Source organism: Cyprinodon variegatus, unplaced genomic scaffold (assembly GCF_000732505.1).
Source record: "Cyprinodon variegatus isolate N-32 unplaced genomic scaffold, C_variegatus-1.0 Scaffold188, whole genome shotgun sequence".
Lineage (NCBI taxonomy): Eukaryota > Metazoa > Chordata > Actinopteri > Cyprinodontiformes > Cyprinodontidae > Cyprinodon > Cyprinodon variegatus.
Genome location: NW_015150641.1, coordinates 1,002,109 through 1,029,291, shown reverse-complemented (window position 1 = coordinate 1,029,291; position 27,183 = coordinate 1,002,109). Strand labels below are relative to the sequence as shown.

Below are 27,183 nucleotides of genomic sequence, written 5' to 3'. Positions count from 1 at the left end.
TAAATAAATACATAAATTGTAAAGTTGAGAACAAAGTTTTATAAAGTGACTGAAGAAAGCTAGGAATCCATTGAGGTTGTCCAGTTCAGCAGAGCAAAACAGTAAATTAGAGATTACTATATAAAAACTCTCTGTAAATGAAGGAGCTCAGGTGTAGCTGCAGTTTAAGGTCAATGTGTTCCTGAGAATGTTCCTTTATTTATATTAAGCTTCCTGCTTTATTTCCTCAAGGTATTGGGCGCTCGGCACCTTCCAAAGCACGGTAGAGGTATCGTCTGCCCACTCATTGAGATCGAGGTGTGTGGGGCAGAGTACGACAATGCCAAGCAAAAAACAGATTCTGCAGGTGAGTGCGGAGCACTGCTCCAACTTTAGCAGCGGCTTTCTTTGTCAGGACTTGGATCCTGCACCAGAACTGTAGGCTGGAGTTATTTTTATTTATTTTCTGCATTGTTTACTGCATCTATTACCCTTGGGTACTTTTCTTTGTAGTCTTAGAAAACAGGAAGTTGGGCCTTGTCTGGTAATACAAAACAACTTTGATTGGGTAGGTATGGTTGAAGCATACTGCCCTCTGGTGGCTAAAGCTATAATGACTAGCGAGTGTTCTGCTTGAAATATTTTAGAGATTATTTTAGAGCACCTTTTATAAAGGGAAATATATCACAAAGTGCTTTCCAGGGGTAACAATTTGCATTGGATAATTAACACAAAAAAGGATCAAAACATGTAAATAGATAAAAATGATAAGGATTACTCTCACTGGCACTACTGAAAAGAAATGTCAGAGAAAGTAAACATTTAAAGCAACTTAAGAACTGTAAAGAGCAACTGTTCAGCATAAAAATGTGTTATTGTACCCTTCTTTGTGTCTATTTTATTTGTCCTGTTCACTTTTAGTTGTTTTGGGAACAGATGATCCAGGAGAGGAAGTTGAGGTTTTCAGAAAAAGAAACACTTTCTAAACACCAGATAACTTGTTCTCCTGGCTAAAAGCAGCGGTCTGTCCGAGACATGCAATCAACAAAAGATGTTTACATTCAGAGGCCCACATTTCCATGTTACTATTGATCAGGAAGGGATTCTGCATAATTTCAAAATTTACTCCGATCTAAACCAAAAGATCAGGAATCATGATGAGGGGTTGAATTTCTGAGGGGCTCAACTTGCTACAATTTCTGTGGTCTTTCTAGCTGACAACGGCCTGAATCCCACCTGGCCCAGGAAGTCTTTCCACTTCACAGTCTGCAACTCTGCCTTTGCTTTCCTGCGTTTTGGGGTTTATGAGATCGACATGTTCAATGACCAAAACTTTCTTGCTCAGGCTACATTCCCCATTCAAGGGCTCAAGACAGGTATGCGTTTCATAGTTCTTCCTGGAGAAAAAAAAAAAAATCAAATGTTGGATGGATGCAGGTGACTAAGTTTGTGTGTTTGTGTGGCCTCAGGCTACAGGTCGGTACCGCTGAAGAACAGCTACAATGAAGACCTGGAGCTGGCTTCTCTGTTGGTCCACATGGATATCACCAGAGGCAGGGTGGGTTGTTCTTTTAATCTGAGCTGCTTATAAAAGCTATTCAGCAACAAGTTCAACTGGCATCAGCAAAAGGTTGTACTTAAGATTAGAAAACAGACATTAAACACTAGAACTCCCAGAATTCTGATCTTACCAGAACTCCCACTGGCCGTCAATTTGACAGGTTGCATTTTTTCCGCAGTGTAATGCAAGAGTAGTGATGATGTCATCGACTGAAATGGTTTAAGTGTGCGATATAAACGCATTATAGATATGTAAACCTTAAAACAGGTCTAATATATATTTTTAAAGGCTGTATTATATGCTATTATTATTTGTTGTCTAAATTTGTGTTAAAAATCAATCAGAAAATTCAATAAGACTGTTTTAGTATGTAGGTTCGAAGTTCCAAATTACAATTTTATTTACAGAAATTGATTGGCTGTGACAATAAATGGAATGATTGTTTACACTTGTGAACAAAAAATATTTTTAAAATAATAACATACTGTATTACAAATCAAAATATTTATATGCTGTTTTTTATGAACCCTTCCTTCTCATACCTCATTTTTCAGCGCCAATTTTGAAATTCGGATGCATTAAGTGATGCGCAGGAAACACATCATGGTTTGCAAATGGTTTTGAGATATTGTTGAAGAAGTTAACGCCGCACTCATCAGATCAAAAGCTGGATAGCTCCATATTTCTCCCCCCATATGCTTCCTGAACATAAATCAAGCCAATAAATGCCACAAGGCCGTTTCTGTTTGTGTCCCATGAATCATCCTCCAAAATTCTGCAGTCCCATATGTGAGCCAACATATCCGGGCCACTAAATGGAAAGGAATGCTGGATGTTGAGCTTCACATATTCAGTGGGTCCCTCGCAGTGTTGCTTTTAACAGCCATCTTAGATTTTGTCTTTTAGTCATTGCGATATCTGGTAGTTTAAGTCAGTTTTAATCGACTAAAATTTAAGGGTTAAGTCTGGTTTCAGTCAGTTTTATGTTGCAAAAAAAAAAGTTACCGTTTACAAATCTGAATAACAACCAGAGTATTTACCAGACTGACAGCCCTGCCTAGATACTACAATAGCTGGGTATAGAATGCTGCACTGCAGTTCATCATTGCTGTTGGGAAAAAAACTTAGATTTATAGAATTCAAATAACGTTTTCTGTGAATTAATGCCCTGCTTTATAAAAAAGTGTCTCACAAAAGCTGTGAAAATAGCAGATCTAGTTCAACACATCATATTGGTTAATATAGCAGACAGGCAAGCTAACATAAGTAGAATAAATGAAGAGGTTTAGACATACAAGGTTTCATCCCAAAGCAAATACTTCCAGATCTACTAAGAATTATGCATTACATACTGATCAATAAAAGTCTTCATTGCTCCAAAAAAAGCATAGAACCAAAAACAATCTTCTTTGGCAATTTTGGCTTTATTTCTAAGAATTTAGCCCTTGGTTACCGCTGCTCAGGGGTGAAAGTAAATTTAAATTCATAGGAGTTTGATATAAAAAAAGATACACAGAGAACCTTCGTTATTACCTTATAATGCCATGGCATTCTTTACCTAAATTTCAATATGTTAACTAAAATGTTGAAATACTCAACATAGATGGAAATGATGACAGAGAAATATTTCATTTGGGTATTTACAAAAAAATAAATTGTATGCAATGAAATATTTTCTTGGGATATAATTTGGGGATTCCTTTTGGTAGAAATTAAGGAATGTTTAGCATCACCTCTCGTGTCCTGGAAGAAATAAAATCTTTATAGTTAGAGAAGGACTTTTTAAGCATGGCAGAGGATGATCAGCCACATATAGTTTATTAAATGTATTGTGGAGGATTTTCTCGAAGACCCGCCCTCTCCACTTTAAAAACAAATTAGTGTGCGAGAGCTTGCACAAACCCATTTCTACTCGTGCACACTGTGTTTAAAATTTGCTGTTCTCATAGCTCAGACAAGCTCACTATGCCCGAACGTGCACCTAACCCCTAAATCACTCAATCACTATTTAGAGGGGGGACTATATAGTGAACTCAGTCAACTTACTGTTCGGACAGTTAATCACTTCCTCAGCCTATGGTGACAGCGGGCCGCGGTGACAGAAATCCCATAATGCTTTGCGAGGAGAGCTCTCCGCACAAAGCATTCTGGGATATATCTGCATCTTCTGAGGCCTTTCTTTTCTTCTCATGCACTTCGTAGACACTTTTTCTCTTACGACCCTCTGCCATTAAACACCGGTGAGAAAGATGAGCTTCATTGACTGAAACCGTAGCTCACCACACATATACACCTGAAAGTGCTCATGTGCAGAAAAATATGGCTAACAGGGCGCGCATTTACGACGGCCATACGTAGACATATCACCAGAATGATTGACAATTAGGAGGACCACTTATTAGATCCACCTGAAAATAAAATATCGTCCTCTATACCTTTAAGTAGCGAGGGCAGGAGGAGTTATACTGCTGAGAGCGAACCATCAGAGCTAAACCGTGCTTTTCTTCACAAGCACCGCTGGAAGATCAGAGTACAGAATCATTCTGGCTTATAAGCCTTGTCTGATGGATCACTGATACAGCTGCGTTTCGTGGGGGATCATCCTCAGAAGTGCTGTCAGACTCTGGGCCGCTTCTTATTGACGGTACGAACGTCAATCAACCTTGGGAAGAATTTGCAATGCAACTAATAGAGCCGTCAAAATGAAGGCTGTGGGAGATCAAGGTAAAATTAAGCATATTTATTTTTTAGGTTTTATTTTTATTTTAAAAACTAAGTGAAAACGAAGGAAATATAGAAATGGAATAAGTCAGTTAACATGACCAACATGAGATTAATGTAAATTACGTTCTTTCACTTCAAAATCTGAGAAAGGTCAAAAGGACTGCCCTGGGAGTTCTAGTTTAAGCCACACGGGTATTTTATTTTCTCAGCTGTATTCTAAGATGGCCAAAACTGACTACAGATTCACGACTCTGGGGTATCGGTTCCCTTATCTATGAAGAAGTGGTCCTCGTCTTTTTGACACCTCATTTATGGCTAACCTTTCCAGAGCAGTATCTGGTGCCGTGTGTTCACACCAGCATTAGATTTGAAGACTTGTTGATGGCCAAAGTGCAACAAGCTCATCTTTTCATTTTCACATGCTAGTTATCCACTTATATGGAAAACTTTTTCCATAGATGGATAAATAGAACCAACTATTGGTTTGGTTCTAAAGTTTGACACATAAATTTTACATTTCAGGGTAAAAAATCCCTTCTGTACTTTAAAATAAATTCCTCTCATCCCAGGCTTTTATTTGGTATTAAATAAATGGTCAAATGTGTGGATGATCTGTTAAAACGGAGATATTGACATCGATGTAAAAAGGATTTGATTTGTTTGCATTTCTTTAGATTTAGGCAAAAATTGAAGTTAATGCTGTGAAGTGAACTTTATGTTAGTGATGGCAGCCCACCGTCAGCTATGTGACACTGATGGAAAATGTCCACAATCGACCCTATAGCTAATAGTAGAAACAATACTTCAGTGTTAGTTAGCGCTATAACTTTGCACAATATTTACATTTTCTGAGACACTAAATTTGGGATTTTTATTATCTCCAAACCATAATTGCTGAAAATTAGAGGGAAAAAAACTGCTTGTGTTGTTAAACTCATTCTAGAATAAATAAAATCAGACCCGGCTGAGGGTCTCCAGGAAGGCGTCTTGGCCTTTTTGTTTTCTTAACTCAAAGTGTGTTTTTTAGTCTTCAAACCGCAACCAAACCAGCAATTTGACTTCGATCTGAATGGATCTGGTTTTATGCCATCTGTACAAGAAAATGTTGCAGCATCATTAACATTTTCGCACACGTTTAAATTTGCAGATAGAAATATGTCAAATGTTGGAGTTGGTCTAGGATAGACATTTCTACCTTTTCTGAGGTTTACATTAGAGGGCAGAGGAGATTATCCCTCCTTGTTTTTTTTTTGTCTTCCTTCCAGGAGGAAAACGGGGAAGTCTTGAGTCCCTTCTCTGCAGCAGGAACCACGGCGGTACCGGCGTCAGCCCAAGTGGGACGGGAGCGTTTTGGGGAGCTGGGCTCTGTGTCCTCAACATCCTCCTTGTCCCCACTGCCCCAGTCGCCTGCCCAGGCCATGTCTTACGGCGGGAGGGAGGGCTCCTTTGAATCTCGCTACCAGTCCCCCATAGATGATTTCAGGGTGTCCCAGGAGGCCCTGTTGGACCAAATGGACCCTCAGAACCGAAGGTGAGCGAGCGGCCCAACTGCTTCCAGTAGGACAGTGAGGAGCTGGACATCATCCTCTCTGTGTCTTTCCTCTAGGGCGCTGAGGAGGACCAGTCACCTCTCCCCGTACTGATGATGTCACTGACTGCTGTGATTGCTGTTTCCATGGAAACGCCCACCACCGCTTTGGCCTACATTTCAGGCAGCTCTCCCTCCTTCAATTCCCCTTAGATCCCCCCCCTCCCTTCTCCGCCCAATATGGCCTCTGTGCCCAACTGAGGAAGAAGGGAAGGACGCTGCTGGAAGGGGAGGGGGGGTGCTGACAGGAAACTGACGGCTGCGGACAGGAAGCAGAAACGGTATAAAGAACGTTCTGGTCCTGGACTGTAATCTCTGTTTGTCAAGCTCAACAGCTGCTTCGTTTGGAGACCAAGTGCAAGAAAAGAGAGAGAGCGCCGGAACGGTTCTGGTTCCTCTTCTCCTCGCTGTCTATGGTTTATATATTTATTCCTGCTGTGCTGTTGGCCAGAGAACAGCATCCGCAGACCTGCTCTCAAAGAGCCGCCGTCTCCCATGTTTTTAAATGTTCCAATTATTTAAACGTTCATGTGACTTTACGTTAGCGTGAATCACGAGGGCTTATACGGCTACTTTTAACGTCTCTGCTTCGTGAAGGACATTACGTGCCTCCGCTCTAACGCTTACTTACAATCTGGACTAATATCACCGAGCTGTTCTTTTCTTTTATTATTGTGTAAGGTGTGAGGAAGAGGTCATAGCTGGTTTTTGTGTTCTAAGGACCACCATGTTTCTCGATGACATTCCAGAAATTCAAAAACTGCACATCATTCCACGGTCCTGCTTCACTAAGCAGTCAGACATGCGTCTGTCTGTCTGTCTGTCTGTCAGTCACAGCCTTCGCTGATCCGTCAGGCTCGGACACATGTTGGGCCTGGAAGATGGTTGCTCTTTGTTTTGTATCACGTAGAGATTTTGTTTGCCTCCACAGACCATGTTATTGTCTTCTAACACACCCATGTTAAAATGACAGCTCTTTTTTTCTTGCTTTAAACGAATTATAAATCTTTTTCAGAACATGTTTCACCTTCATTTTCATGTAAAGAAAAAAAGAACAAATCTGTAAGAATGGAGAACAGTGGAACAAGCTGATTTTCATTTTTGTTTAAGGAGCAACTTTTTTTTTTGATGGGTGAAATCCTGTTTTTTGTTTCCTGCCTTTAATTTTTAACTTAAATCATCTTCTGGTTTCTAACAGATATCCATTGTTTTCAAATCCTCCAGTTCCATCCAAAGAAAAGCAACCCATGACCATAATGCTGCCACCACCATGTTTCACTGTGGTGCTCTTTTAGAGAAGCTGTTTTTTTTGTTCCAGTTTTGACTTTAAAAACACTTTTATCCACACATACAGAAGAAAACAGGAGATTTTTGTTACACATTAGAACAGAACATTCCAGAAATTCCTTTAGTGTTGCTGTGTCTCACCATCCCACTGACCGGTTCACTGAGCAAAATTTAAGATCCTCATGATTTTGAATTTAAGGACTTGCTTAGACTTGTATAAAAATAAAAAAAACTGGATGTCAGTGAGTAAAGTTTACTTTAGAGGAAATCAGAACATTTTAAAATTCAGAATCTAGGAAGGATTGCATAAAATCTGAACAACTAATAATCAGGTAATGAAATGTAGGATATACAGTACATCCAATTTTTCCATTGAGGATAATTACATTTAAATAAGACATTGATTTCTGAGATTTAAGTGTAAGAAACCTGAAGGCCCTGTAGGAATCGTAATGATTTAGCTTCATCTCAGATTGATGTCAAGTTTAAGATCCAGCTGCTGAATCAAAGTATAACATTCGACTTGCACAGCGTGCGTCATATTAAAGTAGTCATAGTATATATTTTATTAAAAATCAAAGCTTGTATTTTAACAGGTGTGTGAACCAGGGATTCAGGACCGTGTCCATGGTGATCATCCTTCTTCTTACTAATATGATGCTGCAGCATCAGCTATTCATCCCAGTGTTCCAGTTTCACGATGAATCGAATGTGTTTCAGCGACGCTCACGTGGATCTAAGGTTCTGAGCGTAAGGCATTAATTTTTGAAGATCAGCAGTGACCAAATAGTGAATTAATGCACTGCCAAACAGAGGCCACATGAACTAGACCAATGGTTCCGGTGTGGTGAAGGCCCTGACGGTCCGTCCGTCCAGCGCTGACGCTACAGGGACGGGGGGAGTCTGTGCTTAGCAGACGGTATCAGTGGAGGCAGAGCAGTGGTGTCCGTACAGGTTTGATTTTAAAACCGTTTATTCAGAATCTGTGTTTGAGACACATTTAAGCCATAAAGGATGATTTAGGGTGAAGGTTGGCTGGTTACTGCAGGGCTGGGGCATTTGCACTCTGATATTAATCCCAAAGCTCCTTCCCGTTGCATGTACTCCTCCAGACTGTTTACTGATCGGTTGATGGAGTCCTCTCTCTCTAGCTTTGCTTTTATTTTCTGGTCTGTCTGCACACATCACATTAAAGCCACATCTCCCACAGCCATGATCACGTCAGTGACGGATTGCTCCTCAGCACCTTGTGAACACGTGCAGAATGTGTCTCAGACTGAACTGTCTGATAGTGTTGTACAAATATTCCCTATACTGAGGTCAAATCAAGCAGGTTAACTTAGGACACCTGTCAGGGGTCTTTATCTGTAATTTGTTTTGCTTATTCTTTGTTTTTTGCAAGTGACGGCCTCATTTACATTTGCCTTCCTGTAATGTGCCTAAACTACGAAGAGAAGTATTAATTTTAATTTTTTTGCCTTTTCATATGAAACATATTCAAGCCTGAAAAGTAAATAAAATACTCACTGCTTTATACATCCTTACTGCTCTGATTTTATCAAATGTTCAGTAAGTTTTTTATTTTTTAAACCTGATACTGCAGCACGGGAAAAGCATGATGTGGACAGCAGACAAACGAAACATTAGTCAAGTGTGAAACCAAAAGAAGGGACCTGAAATCTGCCCAAAATATTCAATCTTTAAGAAAAAAAAAAAAGGTCAAATCGGAGGGGAAAAAAACTGGAAAGATCATTTTTTTTCTCCACAGGCTGACTGGATTTTGAGACTCATACATTTGAATTGCTTAAGATTTATTTTTTGACATTCTTATTCACTATTTGGGTTTATCACATACAGGCAGAGGTTACTATTATTTTACAGGGGTTCTGTATGTTTTATAAAAAAGTATCTAACAGTTTCCAGTGAATCAAACAGGCCTGAATTCATTCTGTTTATTCTCCAAATGAATCTGTAAAAATTGTACATCAAGCATAAGTATGGAACTCTGGTGAAAGTTGTTCTTTTACAGGTACATTTATTCCTAAGAAAGTTCCATAAAAACAAAGACAGAGAAGCACTTGATGCTACAAGAAGGTCCATAGTCCACACAGTCTTTTCTCGTTCCTTCAGACATCAAAAGGCGCCTGCCTTTAGATCAAAGACGAGTCTAAGTGTCTTCCAGAACAAAGTCTTGTCCAAACTAGGCAAAAAAAAAAATGCATTTAGGAGTCACAAAAAGCGCTGAGAGAGCCAGGTTTGGACGTTTAAGTGAGCAGAAGACGTGTTGAAAATAAGAAAAAGTCATCTAAGGCCTCGGCAGGCACCCCGCAGCGACGGCTGATGACCAACCTCCCAATATGCCTCAGCGTTCAGCCAAGCGTCAGATTTCCACGTGACCAGGCCTCAGTCCAGTCCCAGAACACGGGGCTGATGGGAAGTTCCTTGGGAGGGAATGAGTCGCTGTAATGGCACGAGGAGGGACTGGAGCGGTCAGCTCTTGTAGTGGGGGAGGGGAGGACGGGTGAGGATGGATCGGAGATCGATTTCAAAGCAGTGATCCTGTTACAAAACCATCTGCTGGCTTTTACTCAGGGCCCCAGAACAAAGACCACCCGCCCTGCTGACCCCATCCTCACACAGAGGCTTCTTCAGTTCCTGCAGGCAAAAAAAAAATAAAAAATGATTTGTGTGAATATAAAGCTAATCATTTGGACCAGACAGGCATTAGTTGAACCAAATATCTGTCTCAGCATGCCTCAGTCATCATCATAATACAGGTGTGCTTGAGGGTTCCACCCTTAACACGTCTGTGTCACCTGATAATTACATACAGGAGCATTGATGCAGCTCTTCCTGCCTTACATAATTGGCATCCTCAAGTTGATTTTATTTCCCCCAGTGGCATTTAAATCTTAAAAGGCATATTGCTGGTAAAAGGCCAGGTTTCACTGAACATCAGAGACCTTTAAGTAAAACAAAGATGGACTCCAGGATTACCTGCTGCAGCAGAGCTTTCAGTGTTTGCCTCCTCTGATTCTGTTGCAGCGCCGCACACAGACTGCTCCATTTTCTCCTCAGTCCCGCCTCCAGGCTGCGGCTCCAGAGGGGAGGATCCTGCAGATGGCGGCTCTGGGCCCGTCCCCGTCCTGTCGACAGCGGCTCGTTTTCCGTCGGGGATCACCATTCTGGTGGAGAACCAATGCCGCACCAAGTCACTGGTCAGACCGGTCTTCTCTGCCAGTTCCTTTAACTGGAACAGAACAGATCATGGTTTTAATGAGAGATTACTGGGGAATGTTACCTTCATTTAAAAACAAATTCCATTTCTGCTTTTAAATTTTAAATTAACATCTAATGTGGGGGTGGCAGCCTAGTGCTTAGAGCATTGCACTTGGAATCCAGAAGTTCTGAGTTCAAGCTCCACTCCCACAGACTGCCACTCCGGGTCCCTGAGCAAAGACCTTTAACCCCACGCTGCTCCTCAGGTGCCGCATAATGGCAGCCCACTGCTCCCCAAGGGGATGGTTTAAATGCAGAGAGTTCGTTTCGTTGTACATTGTGTAATGATGTAAAATAAAATGGGAGGTGGAAAATGTGCAAAATAGATAAAAAGATATTGATGTTCTACACATTGATATTTTAAGAACATTTTTATTTTAATTTGCAGCTCTAATCAAGATGGTCAGATTCATACGGTTAGTGTTAGGAGCTAATGTTTTCTGTATTTTATTTTTATTTTTTGCTACTTTGATTTAATAAGACCATTTCTTTCATAATATTTACTATAAAAAATAAATGTTTGTCTGAACAAATAAATATAAAATAATGTATTTCCTGGTAGTCTGCATCTCCAGAGTCGGAGAAAAGAGCAGCTAGATGATTTTTTTTACCCCCTATTCGGCCTTTTCAACAGGAGTAAATGTATTCAGTTTTTTCAATGAACAAAAGACTCTTTAGGGATAAAGCTGCAGCAGATGAAAGGAGGAGAATCCAAGAACTGAGTTCTGTCCCTTTCAAGGAGCTTCCAGGGAATTCCTGGACTGACAGAGCAGCAGGAGTCATACCTGCACTAAATATTTACTTTGAGTTTAACTCTCTTTGAATGATCTTGGTAATGCTATCAGTGTTAGTGTCATGATAAGATAGACACAGATAACGACATGATCACAAAACAAAAATAACACATTTTTATCACAGTTTTGTCATTTTAGAGTTAAACAGAAGCAGAGGATATAATCCTGGTCAATTTAGAAAAAGTTTTCCTGTACTACATGCACCAAATATTTAACCTCCTGAATTATCTGCTTTAAGTGAAGAACAAGTGTAACAAGGTGAAAACAGCCGGTCGATTAGCTGAGCTATCTGCACTGGTCGCTAGCCTGCAGCTGGATGCCCAACAGTTAAAAAAATAAAACGGTTACATTAGCAAAAGACAGTGATAAGAAATATATTCCAACAGCTCCTTTGTTCAGTAAACTTATTAATTGTAGAAAACTATCCAAAGAACATTTATCTCCTAAAAAGTCAGACTTTGCATTTTCAGCTGTGGATTACAGATTTACTCTGTAACCCATCAAATGAACATTTGATCCTGATCACTGCAGGCGGAGGCCGATCACTGTGACAGTACCTGTGAGTCTCCCAGCATGCCGTGGGTTTCCAGATGATCCTGAAGGATCTTGGCGTTCTCCTTCTTTAGCTCCTTCTCCAGGGCCATGTTCTGGTATTCCTCCAACCATTTCAGCTGCCCGTTCTTCTGCACATAGCGGGAGTCTCCAAACCACCTGACGACCTCTGGCCTGGGCAGCCCTGTCCCTGAAATCAGCTCATCGTACTGAGAGGCGCTGGGCCACTGGGTTCGAGCGTAGACCTGTTTGAGTTGGTGAAGCTGCTCCGCCGTCTTCTTTCCTCGGACGGTCGTGGGTTTAGGGGACTGGGAGTTTTTCGGTGTCAGAGTAGAGGGTTGAGCTGGTTTTGTGGTGGAGGAGGTGGGGCCCTGAGAGGAGGCGGGTGTGCTGCCAGGCTGCGACTGTAAGGCTGGATTATTCACTCCTTCCCCCTCAATTTTACCACTAGCCTCGGTCACCTTCAGCATCTTCAGATTGATTTTAATGGGGTTAACCTTGGGTTCCCCTGAACCATCATCCTTCTGCCTCTCTTCTCCATCAACCTCCATCTCCTCCTCATCCTCTTTAGGTACCCGCTCTGCCTCCTCCTTCTTTTTCTCAGCAGCGACTCTCTTCCTCTTCTCAGCAAACCAGCCGTGTATCTCCCTCCGAGTCATCTTGGTCTCAGAGCGCAGCCTGTCCACTTCCTCTCCTGACGGCTCAGCGTTCTGGGCAAAACTGGCCTCCAGGGCTATAACCTAAATGGAACGCATGCAAAGAAGAGATGAAAAACATTTTACAGATCATAAAAATGCAAACCGGTGTTTCCATGTATGAGTTTAGGAACCTTTTCCATAATTTCCTGTTTTTCTCAGGTTAAAAGGATTTGTTGGCCAATCAAACCCAGCGACGCCGCCGCCATTAAAGCAGAAGCTTTGGAAATTAGGGCAGGCACCAAGTCCTGCAGGAGAATTCAATCAGCATCTCCATTAGGCTCTTCACTAAACAGAAGCATGGTGAGCACAGAAATATCTTGACAGATGGGTGTTCTGACTTCAGACCTAAATCATGAGTGATTGTGGCAACTTCACAGCAGACCATGTCTTTGGTTAAAGGTTGGTCCGTCACAAATATTACAGGAGACCATCAGACCTGGTTCTGATGGGTTTGAAAGCCCAGATTCCAGCTAAGGTCCACAGCATGTATGAACAGCAGAGATGTTTCATTTGGTGTAATTCTGTTTCTGAAACCGAGGACTGCATGTGACAACCCCTGCTCCACTTGGACAGAACCGACGAGGTCGGGACGAATGGAAGTAAACTACCATAGAAGTCATGAGTGCTGCATTTCTGTTTGTTTTTATTACAACTGTAACATCACTGTGAGTGTTTTGATTCAGTGTCCTGCAGGCTGAACAGCGAGCTCTGCTTTCCAACCGCCACAGCAGAGCTGCTCGGCAAAAAACGGCAACTAAGGTATGACGATAACTATCACTGCCGGAGCTCGCCAAGTCCAAAAAAGGCATTTCTCCTTTAGTTGGTTCGGATTAAGGCTTGTTTGTTTTCACACAAGAAAGCAAACAAAACCAGACTTAGTTGTTTGGTCCAGACCAGGGTTCTGATGGATCGTCACCTGTACAGACCAAATTTACTGTTTAAGGTGGACTTAACCTGGCGGATGTGAATACGACCTTAAAATGCTTAAAAATTACCTCAAGGCTGAGGTTATTCCTTTTGCTTTTCCCCCATTTTCCATAATTTTTTACTCAACTTTCCAGTTAACAAGCTGGGATACAAGCTTCTTACTCACTGTTAAGGCATCAGTGGCTGTTTGCAAGACAACTTTCAAGTCAGCAGTCTTCCTTAAGAAATACTTCTGCACCAAAAGTACTCCAATATAGGCATTGGCCTCCTAAATTCCTTTTCATTTTTTTTTTTTATGAATTGTAACATCAAAATGATTAGAAATGACTATCTGGAATGACCACTTCACACAGTCTTGGTATTACAGAAATAAATTAGTCAATAATATTCTCCAACACAAAACACAACAAGTCAACATTTTTAAGATCAATAAAATATCTTGAAGGAGGTAAGGTGTTAGGACTCATGGTTTGAACTCACCTGGTGGGGGTCTCTCTCCTTGTAGCGGACGGCTGTAAAATCAGGTGAGGGCAACCTGAAGGGCCTCCTAGAAGGATTACTGGGGGATGTGGGGGTCTGGGTAGGAGGTGGGGAGCTGTGCTGGGTTGTTTTAGCATTCTGTGCGCTGCTACTTTCTGACAGATCAACTGGGGCGCCGGTTCCTGCGCTGCTGCTTCCTCCAGAAGCGGCGCTGGGCTTAGTTTGCCCCCCTGTGCTGGAGCGTGAGCTCTTGCAGTTGCGGAAGTGGTAGCGTCTGTCGCTGAACCACTTGCGGACCTCCCGCACTGTGAGGCCGGTTAGAGCGATGAGGCGGTCCACCTCCTCTTGGTCGGGCCACTGGCTGACCTGGAAGCTGTCCTTCAGGACACTGAGCTGCTCCTGAGACTTCTTGCCTTTGTAGAAGTTGGAGTCCAGGTAGGAGCTGGAGGTCGTCCTGGAGCCGGAGCTGCTGCCAGGAGCTACAGCAGGAGAAGGGGAGGAAGATTTTGGGGCGGGTGACAAAGCCTCTTCGGTTTTGATGGTTGGAGAGTCACAAGCAGAAGGATCTGCTTCCTCTGTCCTTGTACTGGCTGCGTTGTTATGGTTACTGCAAGCGTTAGCATCTTTGCTCTGCGAGATTTCGCTGGTGGCAGCTTTTCCATCTGTGGGAGTCTTAGCATCGGTCTGAACTGTGTTGCTCATGCTGGGTTTATTGTCTGAGTTTTTGCCGCCATCACGGTTGCTGACATCACTGCTGCTCTTGTCGCTGGAGTTGCCGTTAGTGCTGCTGGTTTTACTGACACTGCTAGCCTTAGCATTGCCATGGCTTCCACTTCCAAGACTAAGGTTGATGACCCCTCCATCAGTACCACAGCTACTGCTGGTGCCTTTACTCCCTGTGATGACGTTGCTCCCAGCGCTGCTGCTGCCCACCGTTCCCACCACCATGCTGGTACATTTGTCCGCCACCAGAGCAGCAGCAGGGCGGGCCTGCATCATGGGCCGAGCTGCCGCCTGGGGCTTCGGTGTGACAGCCAGGGCCACAGGAGCGCTGCTGACCTGGATGCCATTGGCCATCACGGGCTGTGTGACGATGACTCCTCCCTGGCTGACCAGAGAGCCCTGAAGGAACTGAGGGATTCCTGTGGGCCCCAGAGAAGCAGGGAGCACCGTAATAGTGTGTGGAGCAGAGCTGTGGTGACTCTGGCTTTGGTTCTGCGAGCCGACAGGCGCCGTCTGGATGATGGTGTTGAACATCTTCCTCCTGGCCTCCTCAATCTCCTCAGGAGACCAGCTGATTCCCTGTTTCAGTCTCTGAGCTGTGAACCAGATCTTGATCTGCTCCTCAGGGAACTTGGTGACCACAGTCAGGTAGCACAGCTCGGCCTTAGTGGGGTACGGGAATTTACTGAAGGAGGTCTTTAGAAAGGAAGACGAGTCCATGGAGGCACTGTAGGTGGGGATGCTGCTCAGAGGAATCATTACCTGCCAGAGACGTACAATATAATAACTCTATTAGGCATCAGAATTATACAGACACTCCTTGTGGGAACTAAGGCTGTAATTAAAGAACAGTTTTAGAATCAATCTGTTATTTTTTCACTTAATCGGATAGCAAAAAGTTCCTTAAAGTGGATTTTTTACAGAGTTTAAATCAGGTTAAACTAAATCTTTTCCAGTTTGAGAGTTTTAAATAGACCATATTGATGGATGAAAGAGTTAGTTTTCTTTTTCACATTTTCTGAAATGCAAAATGTTTATTCAATTTTACAATTAGGTATAAAAAAAAAAAACAAAGTGGGTCACTCTGTCAGCTAAAGGCTTTTTTAGAGTCTATACTCCAGTTAACGATTAATCCATTACTAAATTAGATGACGACTACTTCAATAACCGATTAACAGGATTAATCTGATTGTTTAAGCTCTAGTGGGAACAAGCAGAAAAACAACTGAAGCTTTTTGTTCAAAAACAGAAACTATTGAAATTGCCCATATCTGTATACACTTCCCTCACCAATGAGTTAAATGTCAATTTGGAACAGAAAGATTGCATTTTTTGAAGGCTTAACCTTATTTTAATGAGATGATGTTATGAGGCCTTTTTAAACATAAAAAAAAAAAAAAGTATTTTGAGGTACCAGGCCTTGTGAGAGGTTAAAAGTTAGCATATATATCCAAACCAAAACCGCAGTAAAGCTTAAATATGTGTGTTTTGCATTGGATTCTTCCTTTAAGTCCATGTTGTTGTTGGGCTGCCCTTTCGGCAGTTTCCAGTCTATGAGAGGCAATTCCTGGGATAAACAACCTGATGCATTTCTATTCTTTTCAGGTTTTCTATGTTAAACTTTATACTCAGTTGGATGTTTCTGTAAGAAAATGGTCCAGAGCATCTGGTTCAGATTAGAAAACGCATCTGAAAGTTTCAGTGGGTTGGATTAGAAAAACAAATTTAATCCATACACAAATTATGGAAAACAAACTAAAATTTTACTTTATAATGAGTATAATGAGTGTTCAACTTGGTAACTTGGTAAAAAAAAAGCCCTTAGGTCTTTGCTTAGAAACCAGATCCCTGAATTTAATAAACTCTCCTAGAATTACTTTGGACTTCTGTGCATCAGAAAAAAAAAAAAACACCATTAGCACCATCTCATAGAACCAGCTAGTACCTTGGGTAGATTTTGCGAGGACGATGCAGAAGAAGCAGAGGAAACGGTTGAGGAAGCAGTGATCGGTGCAGAATGGTGAAGATTTCGGTTCTGAGCTACAGAAACAATCTAAAGTAAATGGAAATACCCATGATTAATAATGTGAAAGGACCTGAAACAAACAGAAGAGTAGTAGTGCTGCTACCTGAGTGATGGGTGTCTTCAGCAGAGGTAATCCCGCAGAGCCATTGACGATCTGGATGGCAGAGGGCAGCGGCGCCTTGCTGGTCCCATTGTGGACGATGGTGGGGACATGGCTGACTGTAGCAGCAGTGGATTCTTTTCTCTCTGATTCTCTGGATATAGAGACAGAGTGAATGTCTGAGGGCTGCTCTTCAGAGATGGAGTGAGACACCACAATCCGCTTGGATTCAGACTTGCCCTTCAGCATCCTCATGATCGGGGTTTTAGTGATGGAAATCTCACTGTCTCTGCACATCTCCGCCCCAATCACCAGATTCTGCTCCACCACTACCCTCCTGTCCCGTTTTCTCAGCTGCAGAGTAGTATTCAAAGTGCTGGGGTGGACCCTGGCATTGTGCAGAGCTAGCCCCTCAAACTTAGGTGCTGAAACCCCACAGCTCATGCACATGAAGCCTGGGTCCGCCCGGAAGTCCGGGTGCCCTGTGTAGACGTGATCTAGGAACAGGTTGAGGTCGTGAGTTTCGAAATTGCACGGCTTACAGGTGTAAGTGCCGCCGCCGTCCTTATCTGCATCCCCCGTCTCTGGTTTGGAGGAGTCGCCCACATTCAGAGGGGAGCGCCTGTCCCCGCAGGAAACCCTGGGGTGACGGAGGGGAACCGGAGAGTCCCGCTCAACCTCCTCTACCGAGCGGATGATCTTACTGGGGATCATACATGGCGTGGTGGACTTCCTTCTGCTGGCCATGGTGTGATCACAGGGTGGGGAGGGCCGGTCAAATGGCTGAGGGGCGGGAGAGAGAAGATGGATTCCTTCTTCACTACACACCAGGCATGAGGAAAGTAGAATTGAGGGGCTTGTCCATAGGTCCCCACCTAGTAAATCTCAGTACAGGTTCAAGTCAAACCCTAAACAGGGGGGAAGAAAATGGAAATATGTTTGGTTAGTCAGACATAAAGACAAGTAAACAAAAACTAAGAGAATTTCTTACTTAGGTTTTCATCATGCTGGATAAAAAAACAAAACAAGACAACTAATGTAACAGCAGAACCTTCAGTGTAAAAACATCCTGAAGAGAAAAAAAAAATAGTTTATAGCAATAAACCAAGCTAAGGCTAAACTTCCCGTCATTTATGATGCCATTCAGTCTCAGTCTGCCTCCTCACTCCAGGCTTTTTGGGAGAGCTCCTGTCCTACCCCCAGTTCTCCCCTCCCCCATGGAACTGCGTCTCACTTCCTCCCTTTCAGACACACCCCCACAGAGACAGCAAGCTGGATTTCTTTTTAAACCCACTGCCTGTGAAGTGTCAGTGAACACATTTCTAAACACTGCAAAATAAATCTATATTGGATTATTCTGTTTGGGTTCTTGACAATGAATCTACTGTGCGTTTTGAGAGTTTTTTTATTTTTATTTTTAGTAGACGTGTTCCTGAGCAATCAGATCCAACAGAAAGAAACCTGCATCTCAAAAATGTTCACTTCACCTCCAGAACCTCAAGTCCTTATATGGAAAGGGCGAAGCTTCCTGTGGAGTGGAGGGGTTCGCTCCCTTCCTCTCCACCTAACATGGAGGCGGTGATGCCGTATTGAAGGACAGCTCTAGGGCAATTACTCTCCCAGTCAGTCTGCCCCAACATGACATCTCATGCACAGAGCAGGAAGGAGCTCACTGAGCTTTCGAAGTTGAAATGCAGAGGATCGAATCTTCATGCAAAGACTTTTTTTTTTTTTTATGCATTCAACATCCAACCCACTTCAACAGAACCTTTACTCCGTCTGGCTGTGCACGAAGCTCATCTGAGGCTACCATCACAGCTGGTAAACCTCTTCCTGCACCATATCTTAGTCGAGGTGTGAAAGAAGCTGACTGGATGTGATCACTCTCCTCTGGTTGCTTTCTCCTTACACTGACAAATGCATGAATAAATTCTTGGTTTTCTTTACACAGGGGTCACAGTATATGAACTCAGAGCTCAGTTTACCTTAACAAGACTCTGGTGTCACTCAACATACAAAGAGTTCACTTTGTTCTACTCTATAAAGGCACAGGGAGGCCAGAATAAAGTCAGCCCCAATTTGAACATATGCAAAATAAAAATCAAACTACAAACCTGAGTCTAATTAGTTAAAATCTCTACCAATCTGGACCTAAGGATGGACAGTGTGTGTGTGAGGGGTTCACAGGCAGCTGAGGGTCGCTACGCTTCTTCCACCCCACTGAGAGCAACTGCCCTCCGTTTGGGCCGCCATGCACCCCCCCGCCACCCCTGCCATTCAGTTCTGCATCAGGGGGCACCGCTCTGCCAAGCCAGGCTGGTCACATGGCCGACACAATGGCTTATGGGTGGGCAGTCGCAGTCATCCATCACGTGGTTGTGCTGGGTGTGGGTGGCAGGAGAGAGGGAGAGCGAATGGTAGATGGTGATGATGGTAGGGGGGATGGGCAGGCCGTTTGGGGGTGGGTGGGGGGGTGAGAGTGTTAACTAACGTGAAGGAAGCACAGAGGTGTTTCTGTGAGGAATTTTCCTCCACCGTACCCCACCACTACTACCCTGCAGCCAGCCTACCCCCGCATTTCAGAGCCCCCTTCTTGCTCCGAGGTGCAATCACACAGCGTCTCCCTCCCCTCCCCTCCCCTCCCTCCTCGCTGCGCTGAGCTGCGAAGCCTGGAATGTTCTGCCAATGAACATAACCTGGAGTTCATGAAAAAGTTCAATCTAAAACCAGCACACAGTGTTAGTGAGCAAAAAAAGATCTGTTTCAGACGAAGTGGGAGCTGTCACTGACGGAAACTGACCAACATCAGCTGGGCTAAATCGCCCGTTTAGGTCTCAGGCGACTTCAATCGACTGATGACTTTTACACTAATTCTAGGCGTTTACCGCGCTGACTGACCACGCTGGCCTAAATGTCTCTGTATGAGTTCTGTGTGCATTAGTCAACATTTGTCTGTGTGGATTTCCTGTGAGATTTAGAGTAAAGAGCAGGGAGTGGGTGGGTCGATGTGCATCTGTATGTAACGTGCGGGGGTGGGTGTCTGCGTGCCTCTGTGGGAAGCCTGTTTGCAAAGGTGGTGAGGCTGCCATTTTTTTTTTTACCATGCAAAAACTGACGCCTCCCTGTCACACAGAGAGAGATGTCCAGGTTAAAAGCTAGAGATACACCAATCAATCAGAGACTGGAATGGCCAGTATTTGTCTGATCAGCTCTGATTGGAGATCAACGGGTGAATATGGAGAAAATAATTATATATTTTCCTCCTCTTGACTGCTAAATGCGTTAAAACTGAGAACATTCACATTTTCGAATCTTAAAACTACAAGTGCGCCAACAAGCTGGTTAGAGGTCCTAATGGTGTGATCATGTTCCTTTAAGTGATGCTGATCTGTGTTTATCACAGCAGGTCAAGTTATTTTATCATTTCTTCCATTAAAAACATCAAAACTATGTCTGCTTTTTAAGATTATTAAAATCAGATGAAATGAGAAACTGGTCTCTGATGGATTAAACAGGAATAATCTGTTCCTTCATTCTGTTAGTGTTAAGATGACCACCTAAAAAAAAATATATTTCTTATTCTAATGTACAACTGCTTTTAGAAACAAGAGATCACAAAAGAGAAAAACTGGTACTGTGAGGGAAATAGCCTGCTTAGTTCACCTCTGTTTAAAACCCAAGCTATCTTGACTTCAGCCCAGCATGACCTCCTTTCATCACATGACCCCGACTCTTGAATCTGATATACACGCTCTGAACACGCACCAAATAACAAGCCCAGACACACCTGAGAAAGGTGGCAGATGTTACTCTGGGATCTGTTTGGAGCAGCTAACGTTGCCCTGATGAGAGCAGAGCTCAGGCCGTTCCTTGTTTTCTCCCATTTCATTCCTCCCTCTTCCCCCTCTCCATTTTAAACATCTCTGCACTCTCTCCTTCCCCCTCCCGCTGTTCCCTATCCCCGCCTCCCTCTCTGAACAACTTTGGCACTCAGAGACAGGTCGGCAGCGGCACTGGTGTGTTACTGTCCCCATGGCAACCACCTCCTAGCCCCCCCACCACTCGCTCAGTTCTCTAAAGCACATGCATGTGGGTAAACACACACATAGATCTCCTATGCCATCCAGTCCCTGGCCTGAGTGGGGCTTGTTTGTTGCTCACACCCCTCACAGTGGTATTTGGAGAGTCCCTGCCCTGCTCCTATTTCAGTGTTGCTTCCCGCACGCCGTGCTCACGGTTCTCTGATAGGTGTGGTTGCAGCCTGCATTGGTCAGAGCTGACAGCGTCTCTTCCTGACTGGGTTCTGTCCAGACATCTGCCATCCTGCCCTGTCCCCCCCCCCACCACCACCCCCAGCTCACTCAGCGGTCCTGCCGGGGCCTCGGAAAACATCGGGTTGCTATGCTCACTGTTGCAAGAGCTACGCCAGATGCTCCCTTCCTCAATCAGGGGAGGAGGGCCCTAAAAACAGCCTCAAACCCCAAGTGTGTTCTAAGCAATTATGAAGTCTGCACCTACGCGGCAGGAGCCACCCTGTTCCACCTCTGCATCCTCCGCCATGTTTTTTTTCTTTGTCTTAGAGCAGAATAAAAAACGCTTGTCTCAGCTACTTCCTCCCACCGTCAACCAGCACCTACCGGCTAACCTCCACCTGTCAATCAAAATCACATCTTGTGTGCATCCTACACTTGTGTCCATCATCGTCTTGATTCTTTCACACAATACTGGCAGCAAAGAGGGAACCTAAATTACAGTGCTTCTACGGATTCCTTCCTCTGATCCCTGAGTGGCAATGTGGGCTGCTCCTCAGGTCATGGAGAGGATGGGCTGCGTGGGCTGCGCTGCTGCTGGTGCATGGATTTAAACTGGACTGCTGAGAGGGGAGGGAGAGAAACATGGCGGCTGCTCTTTGTAGTCCAACCTAAAATGGCTGACATCACAGGCTGTTCACCAGGCAAGCAGAACGGAGATGCTGCATTTATCCAAAGGCCTACAGGCTTGGTCCGGGTTTTTTTTTTGTTTTCGTTCATACCTGGTAAGAAATGAATCATCATCATCAGACGGGTTGATAGAAATAGAAAAGTGCAACCGACTCATGAAAGAACTTATTAAATACATAAAAATTGGAGTTACTGAGGCAAACATAAAGCAAGCTGAAGGGTGAAATGGTCATAGCATAAATGCATATACCAACTTTTTGTGCTTCTGCTGGTTTAGTTAAACCTGCAAAGAAAAGACAGCAGTGAGTGCAGGTGAGGAACACAAACACTCAGCACCATCTTATTTTCTAGCTGTACTGCAGCTACAGTTAAATTAGAATAAGAGATTGGACTGGATGAGATTGTTGTATCACAGATTGGAATAACACTAGTAGTATTAAAGCTAAAATGCCAGACTGAATAAAAGTTTGAAAGGAGACTGAGGCAAATTTGAATACAAAGCTTCAGAATATGTTCAAAATTCAGTCAGTGTTGATTAGCCAGTTTCATGTGGGAAAATCAGATGGTGACTTCATTTAATCAGCTTTAACCTAAATTGGCCGTGACTGCTGGTTGGCTGGATGCAAACTGAAAAATTAAATGTGTGAAAAAGAGGTATGCCTGCAACCTGTGAAAAAGCTAGACTTTCAGCAGATAACAGGAAGGTTTAACACTATAAAGCACAGTTGACCATCCATGACCTCTGATATTTATATTCTCCATGTAACCATCAGCAGTGATGTGGCAAGTGGCTAACAGTGAGGGTGAACTAAGAGTGATAAACAGAAAGCTGGATTAAGCCGTGTGTCTAACCTGAGGGTCACATGGACGTCAGACACAAATTAGCTTCCTGAAAAAGCTTTGCTTTAATCCTGGGATTGACACACTAATCACAACAATATCAAGACACACACAAATTCACCAATCAGATTTTCTTAGACATCAGTTTCCTTATAGATCTAATCTTCTGATTCTGGTAAAAATGTGCTAGTATGAAGGCAGGGTTAGCTCCTAATGCAAAATAAACTAAAAGGTAAACAAGTTAACTCTTCTTTACGCATCAAAGCACATGTCTTTAACCACCTGATTTGTTTTCAGCTCAAAAAAGGTACATCAAAAATAAAAGCTTTCTTTAAACACTAACATAGATGGAGTTGTAGATTGTGTTAAATGACAAAAGAACAAATAAATCAGATTTATTCTGCTGGACCACCACCTTTTGATAATCTGTAGTGCTTTATGACAAAGATGAATTTTTTATTTCACCAATAGTTAATAATCAACACCAATTAGAGGAATCTGGGCTGATTGACTGCTGCATCTTAAATCATAACCTTAACAGCTCACACACTGTAACATTGCTGCTTATTATTCTTAAAATCATCCGTGTTAGATCATTAAAACTAAAGGCAGTTTAAGTCATAATAGTTCTTATATATTACCTGTACGATTTAAAAAGGAGAACACAGACAGGAGTGCTTTGAACCGCTGTCATTTCTTATTTCTTTCATAATCTTTAGCAAATTGCGTTTTAACGTAAAAAATAAGCAACATAGGTCTAATTGATATCAATTGAATAAAGTATTTTTAATTAGAAACGGGGTGTATTTTTGTAAGAAGTGTCTCGGTGAGTCCCTAAGAGCAGCAGCTTCTATCGTATCTGAAAATGATGCATCTTCCGCTCAACTTCAGGCGGAGTGAGACGCAACTTGATGTGCTCATATTCATAACCCAGGGTTTGTTTTTTCTTTCAGGCAGTAACCAATTCAGACCGGAGGAAAGAGGCGAGCCCCCCAAGTACCCCCAAAACTACACCGCCTCTCCGTCTCTCCCACCCCCGTCGGCTGTCGCCATTTTAAGCAGGCGACATGCAGCTGGCCGCCGCTGCTGAGCCAAAGACCACAGAGGTGAAGCTTTGCCCTCAGCTCCACTAAGTTTTAGTAAAGGTGAAACCCTGCGAAAGATGAACGTACTCACCTCCCTTTGTTGGAACTCAGTGAAGGGTTGAAAAATATAAATAAAAAAGTTTACATTGAACGGGCACACAGAGGAGCCACTAATGGACTTAACGGATGAACTTCTAGGTGGAAGGAGACCCCTCCGTCCATCGGCTCACAGGCAAACGTGACAGCCGGTGTCAGGCAGGTCCCGGGCGGCGACACTCTTTCAGAGGGTCCTTTCTGTTCGTCTGGCTCGGCTCGGCTCTGCTCTGCTCTCGGTGTAGAAGCGGAGGGGAGGAAAAATACGACGGACGTACCGAGGGAAGAGACGCACACGTGATGCAGACGTCACTGACGGTTGAGTTGGCGTGAGGGCTCAGGCTCCGAGATGCTGAGGGAGAGAAAGTGAGTGAGATTCACCGAGCTGACCCCTAACCCCCCCACTATGAGCTTTAACGTCTGAGAGGAGCGAGGAACGGTCAGAGAGGCAGTTTGGCGTGATGTTCACCAACTCACACCTGTCCCCCTCCTCTCAGGTAACCGCTCTTAAAGAGACAGAGGCGTAGCCAGAACATTTTAATGTAGACTGAGGGGTGGCTGAAAGTAGATAGGCACCAAAACCTCACGGTCAATCTACACTGTTCCAACAGGAAAATTAACAAGCAAAACATCCATATTTTCTAAATAAAGACAAACCATACTATCCCACAGACTTTGCTAACAATTAGACAAATATATATTCAAACAGCCGTGCTTTCTACATAAAAGGTATAGTGGATAAAATTATTTCAGTTTTGAGATCTGAGGGCGTATATCTTTTCCATTGTCATTACTTACCTACTTTTATCAATAATAATTCTGCATTAAATTGATTTTTATGAGTACTAATATGAACATAACATACGTTTTTATTAATTTTTTTTTATCTATCTATGATTCCACTGAAGACTCCTAGATGACTTGCAGAGACACATTATTTTCTCCTTACCCCACAAAACACAAAATCTATTTCTGCTTGAATTCTGTATTTATCCTTTTTAACGTTAGTATATTGATGTGCATAATTAACCACAGTGTTTTTGTTGTCAAGTAATGGTTAATATATGAAAAATTTTAACGTTTTGAATATTCCACTTGAGATTATTACTCTTGCCACCATCTGTATTAGAGGGAAATAAATGGTAGGGGTGGCCACAGGGGTGGCCAATGATTGGCTAAGGGTGGCCATGGCCACCCCTGGCCACCCATCTATCTCCACCCCTGTAAAGAGATAGTCACTGAAAGACATCCAGAACCATGGAACCCTAACTGCAAAAATACATCTTTTTTTCCCCATCAATGTCATATAATACAGTAAATACAAACATCAGTGTAATTTATTAATATAATATGGGATGGACCAACACATAGCAGAGTAAATCTTGTTTTTACAAATCCCTTGGGGTATCCAGTTTCACACATCTACATAACTTACTTTAGTCAGTTCTGGCAAGAGTTCCCGCCACAGGTTTTCAGTTGAGTTTAGGTCTAGACTTTGACAAGGATATAATAGTATTCTTTTATCCTGAATTTTTGCTTGGATCGATCCATACATCCATCAATATCATGATGCTGCCACCACCATTCTTCACTATGTGGCAGAGTTTTCGGGCTGAACAGTTTTACTGTTTTGCAATGCATAGCACTTTGCATCTAGGATTTACATACAGGATATAACCAGTCATGTCAAAAGTACATACATCTGTTACTTGAGGTCGAAGTATAGATACTGTAGTTTAAAAACACTCTGGTAAAAGTTGAATTATCAACTTGACCTCTTTACTCAAGTAAAAGTGAAACAGCATGTGCTCCAAAAACTACTTAAAGTATAAAAGTATAAAGTAACCTTTAAAAAAAAACAGCCAGATGCCATTATATGAATTCAAAGCTTAATTTTTTGACTATTTCGAAAAATTCTTTGAGATAGGGCCAAGGATGAGGGAGGTCTTGTTGGTCTCCATCTACCGATACGCTCTCGCCTGTGTCCAACCTTTCAGACATTTCGACATCTTTTTCTGAATCCGACATTGTAGCATGGCATAGACAATTCATGTTTACAGTTTAAAGAACAACTTCTTGCTTCTGATGATTTCCTTTGGCGTCAGCATAAATTTGACGAACAGCTAACCAATGAGTGTTTGCGTTATATGACTCATCCAATGACACTAGTTTTCACTAGATGTGGATGAGGCAATGATCTGCATTGGATGGCACAAATGACGTGAAAAAAATATTTATAAACATCAAACAGCAGCCAAGAGTAACGAGAAACTTTTGTTTTAAAAATGCAAGGAATAGAAAGTACAGATACTTGTGTGAAAATGTAATGAGCAGAAGTCAGTATTTGTACTTCGTTACTTGACACTTCTGTATATAACATTTCATACTTCCCGTGTCCCCTACTTGACTTCTTAAAAGAAGCAAATGGTTTCTTTTTTCATGTCAACATATTTATCATTCGGAGCTGTGAATGTCCGCAGCTTCTCTAGAGTTACCATTGGTCTCTACCATACATCTCTGGTTATAATCTCCTTGGTTGGCCTGTCGTTGTAGGTGCACAGCCATTTTCCCAAGTGTTTCTCATAATTATAATCAAATAACTAATGTGGAAATATTCCAGACTTTTAACAAACAAGTCAAAAAAAGGAATAAACTAAAGGTGTATCTGTAGATCACCTTAGAAGAACTTAGTTTTACATTGATTAATGAATACTGAACAATATTTCAAAATATTACCCTTCTTCTTTGGAAGTGATGCAGATGTGAAATCTCTGTTATGTTAACAGAGATTGCCATAATATATATTTAGCATTGTTTTCAGATTTATTCAGAGAGCTTCCTGCAGATTAACCAATCGAAACAGTTCATCATGTTCAACATGCATTGATTTATTATGCATTGATTTATTAAATGTCATTAATATATGCAGTAAATGTTTATTGAATCATGGCGCAGCTTCAATGTGCTTTGTTTTTCTTTCAGTTTGTTTGATTCTTGGTAATAGTTATAAACCGCAATATAAATGTATACTATTTATATATCTACTAATATTTTTGCATATCAAGAGCAGTGAAGGGCTTTTAATAATTTAATGCCCTTTTAGTTGAATACAAATCAGGTGGTTAAAGACATATCCTTTGATGTGTAAACCGGGGCTAACTTGTGTACCTTTTCTGTTGCATTCAGAACTGCTAATGCTGATGTCAAACCAGTGGTACATTTTTTTTCTCTTTTGTGTTGTAGCCCCTAGATTAAAGAAAAGGCCAGAATCAGAAGTTCCGATTGATGAAACTTAATTAGGTTTATAAAGCAGACCTTATTATTCACTTATTTCCTATCTTATAAAAAAAGAATTCAGCCATAGGCCCCTTAACTCCACCATTATGCCCGTCCCTCAATTGTCAAGGATCAGAATGGAAGGATCCAGTATTCAGGCAAGACTGACAGTGGGATTAATTCAAAAAGCATTTATTAAAATAAACAGACTGCAGATCTGCAGTAGCAGCA

General features: G+C 42.5%; 2 protein-coding genes across 5 annotated transcripts in view; one reads left to right on the top strand and one right to left on the bottom strand.

Moving 5' to 3' along the window:
* The window catches only part of plcg1 (phospholipase C gamma 1), a 47,205-nt gene extending 38,349 nt beyond the window's left edge, over positions 1–8,856 (top strand). Inside the window, exons 29-33 of the mRNA XM_015379259.1 lie at positions 232–346; positions 1,194–1,355; positions 1,449–1,537; positions 5,530–5,795; positions 5,871–8,856. Coding sequence (XP_015234745.1) covers positions 232–346; positions 1,194–1,355; positions 1,449–1,537; positions 5,530–5,795; positions 5,871–5,907 — 669 coding nt within the window. The 3' untranslated portion in view covers positions 5,908–8,856. The remainder of the gene's footprint in view (positions 1–231; positions 347–1,193; positions 1,356–1,448; positions 1,538–5,529; positions 5,796–5,870) is intronic.
* A 107-nt stretch (positions 8,857–8,963) lies between these two features.
* On the bottom strand, positions 8,964–24,092 carry LOC107087599 (zinc fingers and homeoboxes protein 3-like). Of its 4 annotated transcripts, none has more exons than XM_015379260.1 (7): positions 23,675–24,092; positions 16,722–17,626; positions 16,538–16,645; positions 13,870–15,354; positions 11,770–12,504; positions 10,137–10,389; positions 8,964–9,794 (listed from the first exon to the last, which is right to left on the bottom strand). In XM_015379260.1, exons 2-7 carry the CDS (start codon positions 17,463–17,465, stop codon positions 9,772–9,774), a joined length of 3,348 nt encoding a protein of 1,115 aa, XP_015234746.1. In that variant the 5' UTR covers positions 17,466–17,626; positions 23,675–24,092; the 3' UTR covers positions 8,964–9,771. The 4 variants fall into 4 exon arrangements, with proteins under 4 accessions (XP_015234746.1, XP_015234749.1, XP_015234747.1 ...); XM_015379263.1 differs by having other exon boundaries at positions 8,964–9,800; positions 10,146–10,389; XM_015379261.1 differs by lacking the exon at positions 23,675–24,092 and adding an exon at positions 17,770–17,916.
* Positions 24,093–27,183: the final 3,091 nt, after the last annotated feature.

Excerpts from the sequence above, each read along its gene's own strand:
- LOC107087599 (XM_015379260.1), bottom strand. The coding sequence starts at position 17,465 with ATGGCCAGCAGAAGGAAGTCCACCACGCCATGTATGATCCCCAGTAAG. Across the intron at positions 15,355-16,537 it reads CCTCGCAAAATCTACCCAAG|GTAATGATTCCTCTGAGCAG; the intron begins GTACTAGCTGGT and ends CGTCTCTGGCAG. Across the intron at positions 10,390-11,769 it reads GCATGCTGGGAGACTCACAG|TTAAAGGAACTGGCAGAGAA; the intron begins GTACTGTCACAG and ends GTTCTGTTCCAG.